General features: G+C 40.6%; 2 protein-coding genes across 2 annotated transcripts in view; one reads left to right on the top strand and one right to left on the bottom strand.

Moving 5' to 3' along the window:
* The first annotated feature begins 1354 nt into the window (after positions 1-1354).
* TSPYL4 (TSPY like 4) lies at positions 1355-5446 on the top strand. Its single transcript, XM_080664858.1, has one exon. The coding sequence runs from the start codon at positions 1440-1442 to the stop codon at positions 2682-2684; it is 1245 nt and encodes a 414-aa protein (XP_080520984.1). The 5' UTR covers positions 1355-1439; the 3' UTR covers positions 2685-5446.
* A 683-nt stretch (positions 5447-6129) lies between these two features.
* Positions 6130-11604, bottom strand: part of NT5DC1 (5'-nucleotidase domain containing 1) — a 108332-nt gene continuing 102857 nt past the window's right edge. Inside the window, exons 11-12 of the mRNA XM_080664857.1 lie at positions 9967-10135; positions 6130-9352 (exon numbers count right to left, since the gene is read on the bottom strand). Coding sequence (XP_080520983.1) covers positions 9237-9352; positions 9967-10135 — 285 coding nt within the window. The 3' untranslated portion in view covers positions 6130-9236. The remainder of the gene's footprint in view (positions 9353-9966; positions 10136-11604) is intronic.

The raw sequence follows: 11604 nt of genomic DNA, 5'->3' as shown, positions 1-11604 counted from the left end.
AGCTAAACTATGACTGTGAAGGACTGACTGTATTGTCTTTCCAGCAGCACTTCATTCTTAGTTGGACAAAATCTGCACTACTTCCCTCATTAAAAATCTCAGTATAACTCCTGCTTTTCTCTAATTCCTTTTCCCGGAAGTCCTTACTTCTTAGGGGAGCCACTTCTAAGCCCTTCTTTGAAAGTGATCATAATATGGGGTGCTCTGTAGTGGAGTTTCTACTTCAACGAGTCATCATAGTAATTTTCTAATATGAATTTAAGATGTTAAACAAAAATATGCAAACTTTTAGTTTTCTTTCTTTCTTGCATTTTCTAAGGACTAACACCAGTATTTTCACACCCCAACAAACCAATAAAACAACAGATAGTAGTGACATTACTATCTAATGAACTGCAGGAGCTGACCTGAATAGACAGTAACTTTTCTTACTTTCTAAGTAAATATTTTAACATTAACATTTTAAATATTACTTAAAATATTTTAATTAAGGCATTTAATAGCTTTAGTGCCTGCAAACAGTTGATCATTGTTTCTGTCCTGCAGTGAATTATCACAGAAGCCAATTTTGGCAAATATTTGCTGGCTTCATGCCCACAGGCATTATGAAGCAAGAACTCTTTTAGATTAAGATTATAATCTGAGGATAAGCAACATATAATATGCATAATTTTAGAAATTAAAATCTCCTTAGATGACATTTCTTCCAGTAATGCTTAAAGGCTGAATTTGCACACTCGTGTGTCTAAGTCACCCCTAAATAAGGAAAATACAATATCTTTCTACTTATACAGTGAAGAGGAAATACTGTCCAATTACTTTGTAGGCGTTGGCCAAAGTATATAAACTTTAAAATATGTACGGAAAATTGAAATTATCCTTTATGATGTCTTCTTGGGATGAGCGGTTTCCCTTTCAGTTGCTCCTAATTATTTAAATGATCACACTTAACACAGTAACACTTCACTTTTCTTAAACATCAAAGTCTGTTCACCTCAGTTCTTTGTAAATAGCCATGAATCTGTACATTAAAGAAGGAAGGCCTGTGCATTGCTGAATCCACTTTATACATGAGAAGCCCTATGAGCTGACTTTAATATACAATAACTAATATACAATAACTAATGCCTTAGAAAACCCACATGAACAGAATCCGCCCATGCTTGAGTTTGCTGCATCCATTCTTGAAAGCCAGACCTTTTCCAGACTGACGAAACTAAAAACATTTTGTAACGCAAAGACAAGGGACTACCTGCGATGGCCAGCATAATCACAAGAAGCAGTTATTTCTCGCGCGACAGTAAGACGCTGCCGTCCTGACGTCACCGGTTGCCATAGCAGCATCCTCCCAGACTGGGAGAGAGGGGTGGCGCGAGGGGCGGAGCACCACTTCTGCAGCGGACAACGCTCGCTCTCCTGCAGGTCTGACTCGTACCAAAATGAACGGTCTGGATGAGGCCAGCAACCCTTCCGTCGCTGAAGCCTGCGGCCCCGCCACTCCCGACCATGCCCCGGCCCATCCGGACCTAAACCCGCGCCCGAGCGAGGCCGCGGAGGCGCCGCGGGAGGTGGAGATGGCGCGCACAGGTGAGGGCAGCGTGGAGAGCTCCGCGGAGGGAGGCGCATCCCAGGCCCCCTCGGGCTGTGGCCCGGTGCTCGGCAGTCAAGTTGCTAGGGGTCGTGATGCGGCAGCTGAAACGGACCAGAAGGAGGCTCGGCCTTCCGCAGAGGGACTGGACGCAGCCCCTGCCTCTCCCTCGGTGGCTGCCGACAATAGTCAGGAAAATGGCTGTCAGCCGAGAGAGCCGTGTGGCCCTGCTGGGGAGAAAGCTCCAGAAGCCTGTGGCGCAGAGGGATTGGGGTCTCAGATGATGCCCGGGGCTAAGGCCAAGGACGGGATGACAAAGAAGGGCGCCATCTCAGCGGCAGTGGAAAAGGAGGGAGTAGCAGAGGAGGCGGCGGAGGAAAAGAAATTGACACAGAAGGAGAAAAAGGTGGGGGGAGGAGGGAAAGAGGAGGCGCGGGCTAGGACCCCGAAGGCCAATAACTGCATGGACTCGCTGGAGGCGATCGATCAGGAGCTGTTAAACGTAAATGCCCAGGCAGACAGGGCCTTCCTTCAGCTGGAGCGTAAGTTTGGCCGGATGCGAAGGCTCCATATGCAGCGCAGAAGTTTTATTATCCAAAATATCCCTGGTTTCTGGGTCACTGCCTTTGGGAACCACCCCCAGCTGTCACCTATGATCAGTGGTCAAGATGAAGAAATGATGAGGTACATGATCAATTTGGAGGTGGAGGAGCTTAAACACCCTAGAGCAGGCTGGAAATTCAAGTTCATCTTTCAGAGCAACCCCTACTTCCGAAATGAGGGGCTCGTCAAGGAATATGAGCGCAGATCCTCTGGCCGGGTGGTGTCTCTTTCCACTCCGATCCGCTGGCACCGGGGCCAAGACCCCCAGACCCATATCCACAGGAACCGGGAAGGGAACACTATCCCCAGTTTCTTCAACTGGTTCTCAGACCACAGCCTCCTGGAATTCGACAGGATTGCTGAGATTATCAAAGGAGAACTGTGGTCCAATCCCCTACAATATTACCTGATGGGGGAAGGGCCCCGAAGATTTCGAGACCCAGCAAGGCAGCCAGTGGAGAGCCCCCGGGCCTTCAGGTTCCAGTCTGGCTAACTCCTGGCCTGTGAGAAGCTCCCGCACCGTTTCTAGACCACCTCCTCTTGGATCCTATGCTTAGCCAATCGCATGCACACTCCCATCTGCTTTCTCTTCACACTGGATTATTTTGTTCTTTGGTTCTTCTAAGTCTTCGATCAGTTGCAAGATTATCGCTTCTATGTCTATGCTCTTCCTCTGGGCTTCCTTGCTGTTCTGCAGAGTGTTACCTGTTCAAGTGCATGGCCTTGTATTGCTTTTGTGCCAAGCACAAGATGCCGTAGATAGTTGCACTGACTTCCCTTTGCATGCCTTGGGCCCGGTCTGTGATGATGGTCTTTCCCCAGGTTCTCCAGTGGTTATCTACCACACGTTAACTTGATATATGTCTTTGCAAAGAACTAGCTGGGCTTCATCCTTTATGCTGGCTCTGCTCCTATACCTAGTACTCTATGGCAAGATCTTGTGAGCTTCACCACTGCAAGATGAAGCTGATCTAGATGATGCCAGCCATCAACCCAAACTGGACATTCCAGGCTACCACACACTGGTTCTCAGCTGCCTTCCTGGGCGTATGCCATCCAACCTGCTGGTTATCTGGCAGAATAAGCAGGTGGCTGGTGGGTAGCTAATGGTCTGGAATGAGGTAGCGGATGACAGGCATACTGTGTCATGTTGATCTTATGCCTTTGGTCACTGTACTGTGACCAAGTACTGGTGAGTATGAAAGCTGGGCTGTGGCCTACCCAAACCTGTTTTCAGTCTTTTGGATGAGCTTTGCCTACGTACCATAGCCTGCCTCTTCAGGAACTATCTGTGGGCTGAAGCCCCCAGGCAGCACACAGGAACCCCCCCTCCCTCCCCTTAACCCCTCCAAATGGTTCCCCATAAACCCACTGGCTGTCAGTGTGACAGTGCCCAAAGCAAGGCTGAAATGGGGGTCCCTTCCAACAACCTTTCTGAGTCCTGGCCAATAAACCCCCCTTAATCTAGGCATCTTTGTTAGGCATCCCCTTCCTTACCTATTCTAAGCATGACGAAGTTGCTAGGCTGGGGGCCTGAGGACGATGTATTCCTGTCCCTCTTCCTCCTCCCCCCCTCCTTGTCTCATAGCCCCCCTTTTCTCCCCCTCCTCCCTCAAGAAGCAGTTACAGTTCAGAAACAAACAAAACTAGTAAAGCAGGGTTGTTGTTTAATTTGCTCTCCCCTTGATTGTATCCAGAGGGAGAAAGCTACCGTGTAATAGATTCCCCAAATCTCATTGCCCTCTTCTGCCCTCATGCCTCCACCCCACTTCCTTAAGCAAGATCTAAATGTTTCAAAGGGAGACCTATGGGTAAATTGCTTAGTTATGCAGCGTTCTTTTAGACCAACTTTGACAACCTCATCCTTTCTCATTATTTACCAAAACCTCCTGTTTTTTAATCTTTAGTGTGAGAAGCTGGGAGGAGAGACAGAAGCACTTCACAGAGATGGGTTCAAGACTCACCACAGGTTGTGATAGGAAACAACCAAAAATTAGTTTGACTCTACTTTCCTAAAGATGGCACTTCTTTTGGGGGGCCTTGGACAACTTAGAAATAACCCCAAGGCAGCATTTTGTGGGTCAGCCCTGTTCCGTACTATTATAGCCCTGATGTCTTAGGGGCCTCCATCCTACTGCCTGGCCCCTGGCTCTCAGTCCTCATTTCCTTCCCTGCTCCTGCCCTAACAAAGAGGGAGCAGACTGCTGTCTGCCTTGTGGCAGATGCCGTCTTCCTCCTGGCGTGTGAGGAGACACGTGGCACCTCTGGATTTCCAGACAAGTTCTAGTCGGTGAGACAATATGTCAGGGCTGTGTTACTTCTGGAGGGGTATGGTGGTGCTGATGACATCCATCGTTACCCTTTCTCCTTTCTTTGTGAAGGCCTGGCCATAAGCTCCCCAGGCTTGGGCAATCTGGGTACAGAGCAGTGGGGAGGATGCTCTAAGCTGGAGGAACTGAAAGCCCAGAAACAGATGGCCTGCTGTGGAGTGGCCTGGGGAAGGCAGGCAGGGAAGACTGGAACCCTGCAGGTCCCGGGAGGGAGCGGAGGCCCAAGGCTCTGCCCAGGAGATGTGGGAAAATCAAAGTGATTATTTAAAGAGGATGCTTGGAAGGAACCCCTATACCCCCCTAATTTTTCCTATAGCCTTGAATTCACCAGATTTTTATACACGTAAATGCAAGTCTAGAGGTTTTCTATTCTAGGAGTGGCCTTTTATATGTGGAAGATTGATGGTGTTTGCTTATTTCACTGTGTTTGAGTAAAATCCTATTAACTCCTTTCTCCATTTTTGCCTGCTGGCAGAATTGACATTTACAGCCGTTTTTTGTTTTTGTTTTTTGCTTGTAATTGAGAATGTGTGCAAAAATACCAAACTCGTTTCCTGTGCAGAATGAAGACTTTTGTGAATATTAATATATCAGCTTGTTCTGGTCTATCTTCGTATATAGCTCTATCCTTAGAAGTAGAATTTGAATAATGTGGTCTTTGAAGAGTCTGAAATTGTGCAAATGTTGCTGTCTTGTGAAAGTAATCTCAAGAAGAAAAACATAACCTTCTTATTTGATATTTCTTGCCCTAGTAGTAATGTGGTACTTGATATTTTATGTTCCTGATCAGTGTAAGTGCTTGTAGAATTGCTCTGTCAAATTAAACAAGGGTCCTTTTGTCTTCTCCTGTGTGCTCAAAGGAAAAGTAAAATCTGCCAGTCTGCTGTATTTCTTGTTTTCACCAAAATAAAAATTAATAAAGTTGTATGTTGTCTAGGTTAATAGAAGGTTGAGAAATGACTGAAGTTATCAGATGGTCACAGGAAGCATCTTTCTGAAGGTTAACAAAAGAGGCACAGCCACCAAACTTTCTAAGATTTTTTTTTTTTTTTTTTTGCTTGGAAAGTGGTAACTAGGCCCACTGCAGCTGCACACTCACGGACATAATTTTCTTCTGTACAACCAGTGATTCAACATGATTCCTTTTAACAGGCACTTAGGGATGTGTCCCTTCACTAATGTATTCAACTCTGTTAAGCTTTGATCTTTACCAAGAAACTACCAAGGCCAAAATACCAAGAAAGTAAAATTAAGGTGTTTTTTTTTTAATGAGTCTGAGAATAGGTGCCTGGTACAAAAGCCTGATTATCAAGCAATCTGTGCTGTTGTTAATTTCAGTTATAACCCAACTTCTCTATAGGCCCAGATATCCCGTATTCCACTAAGTTTCCTTGGACCAGTTTTCATTATTCCTTCTCCATATTGGTTTCCTCAGCACAAGAGAGGGAAATGTGCTAAGTATTCAAGGTGAACATTTGAACTTGACTATGAAGAAAGAGTAAACCTGCTTATTGATGCCTTTGGCATCTGTGGCTTCCAGAGCAAATTTCATTCCACGTTGTAGGACTCCCTGTGACTCTTGGTTCTCTGTTTTACTCTTCCAGGTCAGTTCTGTTTTAGTACTTTTAAAGTGACAAGTTATTTTAGGACAGAGCCCATGTCTTCATTTCTAATCCCTTACATATTCCAGCATGGTGATCATTAAATTGAAATGCAGTTTTAGACTAAGAATTAGTCTAAATCCAATGTTTGGAGAGTTGGCCAACCAACAAAGAGCATGATTTTTGGGATCAAATTTAGGTTCATGTACAGAATCTGTTGCTTAGTAACCATACAACTTGGAAGGAGCATATAATCTAACCTCTGTGAATTTTCATTTCCTCATCTGTAAATCAGTAATTACACTCCTTACGTGGTTGCTGTAGGGAGTAAATAAGATATATAAAATAGCATGGTAAGGAGTCAGCACACATTGCTATTATCTTTTTACCATATTTCTGAGGATGATTCTAGAGACCAAGGATTTACCTTTTTGAAATCACCCTATATGGACTGGACCATACCCAAGGGCTTTTAAGGGAAGCAACTGGACCACACCAGGTGAGCGCTCTCAAATATATCCCAGTCTTGCAGTGATCTAGTAGCCAACTCTATGATAACTGCAACATCCTATTTTTTAAAAAAAGCTATTCATGTGATTCTAACAATCAGTTATATCCAAAGAGACATATTTACATTCCATTATTTGCTGGCTGGTTATATTAAGATAACCAGGTTTTCTTTTCATTTAAACAAGTTCACTAAAAGTATGTGTACATATATAGTACATATATATGCTTTAAATTGATATAAAGTTATTGTGGGATGTGAATTGAGTTTAACAAACTCAGCAGATGATTTTAGATTGTAATTCTAGGTTCAGTTGAAGTTTCCGCTGCCTCAATATTCTAAATACCAAATTCTGACAAGTTGTTTGACCACTGTGTCATTCAGAGCTTTCCTCTGCTAATGAGATCAATTGGCCGGCAAAGGAAACCCCAGCTCCCTTGACCATTATTCTTCGGTATCTTTTAGATTACGAATGTTTGCTTGTATGCTAATATTAAACTTAAGTCTTCTGCCTATTTGCACAATTTTCCTGCATTGTTAGTCATGACTTTATTAAGAAGATACAGCTTTTCTTTTATAAGATTCTCTTTTTAATTTTTATAGTAACATTTTTGGGTGATTTTAAACCTTCATGTCCAATTAGAAACACCGGCACTTTTTAAAAGTGAAATAAAAATTTTAAAAGTCTAATTACAGCCCAAAAGAAAAACGGCATTCACTATTATCAATGACTGTCCCTGTTATAAAGTTGGGAGGAAACTTGGAAGTAAACTCTAACCTCTTTCGACAAGATAGGGAAAAGTGATGTCAAATTAGGTGGTTAACTAGTTCAGATTCTTTAGGTAGATACTAGTAAAAGTAGGACTAGAACTTCTTTCTGACTTGATTGAATTTTTTCACTCCTCAGTGGCCCCAAAAGGACAATTCTTATTTTAGGGTTCTATATTAGCAACAGTAGTTTATAAGCACTTAAAGATGTATTATTCTTTGCCATCTATAAAATAAACGTCTAAGGAAAAATAGCTTTATTTTTTAAAAGAAATCAAATGTGTACTGAAAGTATACATGAGACAGTATCTATCATTCAGCCTTAAGCTTGATTGTGTATGCTCATTATCATAGTCCAATGAGATTTTGGAAATCAAGTTCCAACACATTATTCTTACTAGTTGATATCAAAGAAAGTTACTGACTTTGAGGAAATAATTTCAGTAACTTTACCTACCCTGAGATATTCATCCCCACAATATATTTGGGATTATTTTTGAGCATTTAAAATGCTTTGAATATCTTTCCATTGTATGCATTAATATGCTAAATTCTCTACTATAGGCCAAGTAAAATAATGGTGGTGATGAGTGTTTTCTGTTACTGCTCATGGTGGACAGAGTGAAATTACAACATAAAGAGTAGCCAGGGTTGATATTGTAAACACCATCTGGCTCCAAACATCTTGCAACAAACAGCTACTAATATGACTATGCACAGCACATAGAACACAATAATTGGGATTGTCATATAACCATACACCCTCTTGAAGCAGTTTTTCTCAACCTTTTTTTTCCATTATCACCCCCCTCTCCCAAGGAGAAAAATTAAACTCAAGTTTAATTAATAAATTTAACCTTATATTCCTCCTTAATGAGAAAAATACTAAGGAATAAGATTTTATTGGGTAATGCTGAGCTTTGAAGGGCTATATTCCATTTGCATTATCTTATTTTTTTTCACCCTAAGAACCAGTTTCTTTTCCTTTAGAGAATACATGCTTTAAAGCGAATGAAAATGAATTAGACAGCCTTTAACATTACTTGGGGGGAGAGGGGGGTAAAGAGGGTGAACCCTAAGGATAACAGTGGAGGTTGAAATAGTTGGCTTCTGGTATCATCTCTCCCATCCTGGCTGCATGGTATCAGAAGAAACCATGTCTCTATTCCTAGCTTTGGAAAACAAAAGAGCATACAACCTAGTAGCTTGGAAAAATCATTAATCTTGCTGATCTCAGTGTCCTTGGGTAAACTGAAGGAGGCATAGATGAGTTTTCCCAATCCTGGCCGCATTTTCCTGGGGCATCTAAAAGATGTCAATGTCCATCTACATACCCAGACTAAATAAACCAGTCTCTAGAGGTTAAGGCCCAGCCAGTGGCTCTCAAACTTGAGTGAGAATCAGAATATTATTAAACACAGATTGCTGGGTCCCATTTCCACAGTTCTAATTCTGTAGGTCTGGGTCGGGGCCTGCAAATTTGCATTTCTATCATATTCTCAGGTGATGCTATGCTAGTGGTTAGAGACCACACTTTGAGAGCCATTGGCTTAGACATAGGTGTAAATATGTGTGTGTATGTGTGTCCCCAGGTGAATTCTAATCTCAGAATTATTGGTATACAAAATGTTAGTAAATTTTTTTTCAGTTCTAAGACACTGAGATTTTGATACAATGAGAGTTGTTGGACATCTGTGCAAAGAGGACCTATGGAAAAACATCAATTTCTTGATCAATTTTCATTAAGAATCTGTTCCTATAAAGCATTTTACAGTATTTGTTTTACAGTACATTTGCTGCATATATGGTTCTTCACTTCATATTTCAGTAAAGATAAGTTATTTGTTTGTCAATGTTTCAAAACTTGATAAGGCCAATGGAGGGTTTGGATAGTAGCCAGCCGTTTTTGAACTGTTTGAAGAGAACCTTGTAAATTTGTAGTCCAGGGGTAATTCTGGGGAAAAAACACACAATTTGATTATTCTGCAGGTCTCAAAAGGCATTTCATAAATATAAACATCAATATTTGATAATCATTGATAATAAAACTTATTTTTAGAGTCTAATAAGTTTAATATTTCTTTTGTCACCTGGATAGGTTGTACCTAGGATGAAGAGTAAAGATGTCTTTCCCTATAAAATTTACAATATTGAAATCAAATTACATTTAGAGATATTGTAAATCATCTTCAGAACTCAAACTAGTAAGTGTAATTTTAATACCCGCCATGCACAAAAGTTAATAAATAAAATAAGGATGATCATCTCAATTTTTTAAATTTAAAAATCTCTCAGGCCCTACTCAGAGGATTATGTAATTGGTAAAGGAAAACTAATAATCTTCATAGTCCTTAAAAATAAAAGTTACTGCCTGGCTGGCATGGCTCAGTATGTGAGCATCAACATATGAACCAGGAGGTCATGTACCCAGGTTGTGCGGGCTGGAACCCCAGTGGGGGCGTGTGAGAAGCAGCCAATCAATGATTTTCTCTCATCAATGTTTCTAGCTCTCCTCTCCTTTTCTGAAATCAATTAAAAATATATTAAAAAAAATATTTTCCCCTTTACCTGCTATTGCTTCAATACTTGGAATTGCAATAGTGCTGTAAGTACTGATTCTCTTACAGGACCACGTAGAAACCAAAGAGTCTTCTGTATTTTCCAGTCCCGAAATGGAATCAGTAAAAAAAGAGCCCCATTTTTTAGATAATGAATTTAGAGGCTTTCCCTTCTGTCCCTGAAACGAGAGGATAGAACAATAAAAACTGATTAATGTTCAATCTCATTATAATTTTCCCCTGCTAAGTAAAAAATAAAAATTAAACACCAGAAGGATTTGTTTCCCTTAACCAAACTACATGTTATTTAAAAAGCACCTTCCTCTGGCTTTGTCTGGGAACCCTCTCATCCTGTGGGATCGGGCCTTTTCCAGCCTTCCTCATCCTTTGGTTTGGGCCTTTCCCAGGATCTTTTCCTCGATCTCCTACACGCAGGTTGGATTCGGTCACTTCTTCCATGTTCCTACGTCCCGAGCTTATCCCTAACATACTATTTCTCATACTGTTTCACCCCTGACAGATCATGATTCTTAACTACATAAGGTTAAGAACTTATGTATGATTCTTAACTACATAAGGTTAAGAACTTACGTATTTATGTATCCCTAAGTCTTAGTGCCTAGGACAGAGTAGGCACATAAAAATTGCAGGCTAAATTAAAGACCCATTCAAAAAATACTTCTCAGTGTTTTATGGATATGGCATAAAATTAAGAATTGAAAAAAATCCTATCTCATCCATATAATCTATATATGTAAAAGGCTAAGTGACCGACCATCTGTCTGTCCGACTGACTGACTAGCCAGTACGTATGATGCGCACTCGCAATTTAAAAATAAACTTTGACTCGCACATGCACAATACATATAAAACTCTTGCTGGTGCCAATTGCACGCGAAGCCAGAATGTATCTGAAGACCAACTATTGGCACTTTGTTGTTTTTATATCATGTTTTTGTTATTTTTACATCATGTCTTTTTATATCATGTTATTATTTATTAATCAATTTATATATTATTTTCATATACATTTTACTAATTTTCTTTCATCTCTGACACTTCTATAGAGAAAGGGTGAATAGCAATATTAAAATATTTTGTATTTTAATTTTATAATACTATATTATATATACTATTTTGACATGTAATTTTTTACAGTAACGTAATTACCGCAGGAATCTTTCTTCTCATTAATTTTCTTTCAATGTGCATGAATCCGTGCACCGGGCCACTAGTCTGGATTATAAAATCTATCATGCTCTTCTGATGAAAATTTCATTTTGGAGCACACAGTGCCCCAAATATCCCACATACACACACATATTTACACCTATGTCTAAGCCACACAAAGATTCACAATTCTTTGTGCTGGAACTCGCTTTGTGAAGCAAGATGAGAATTTATGTTTGCAGATGATGGTGTTTGGAAATCATTTACCAAGAACCTATTTGGATTTCACCAAAGAGCAGTATTGAAATACGAATATCCACACTCCTATGTGTACATCTAAGATGTATTTCAATATAACTTCTTAATGTCTAAATAGCAGTTTATAGGATAAATGTGATTAATTATCTTTCCTAAAATAATGAGTCTGAAAAAAAATGGCTCTCATCACACATATGTAGAAAATGGTTCCACAAATAAG

This window comes from Plecotus auritus (genome assembly GCF_963455305.1).
Source record: "Plecotus auritus genome assembly, chromosome: 4".
NCBI classification, from domain to species: Eukaryota; Metazoa; Chordata; class Mammalia; order Chiroptera; family Vespertilionidae; genus Plecotus; species Plecotus auritus.
The sequence above is the reverse complement of the archived record's forward strand: the minus strand, read 5'-3'. Positions and strand labels throughout refer to the sequence as shown.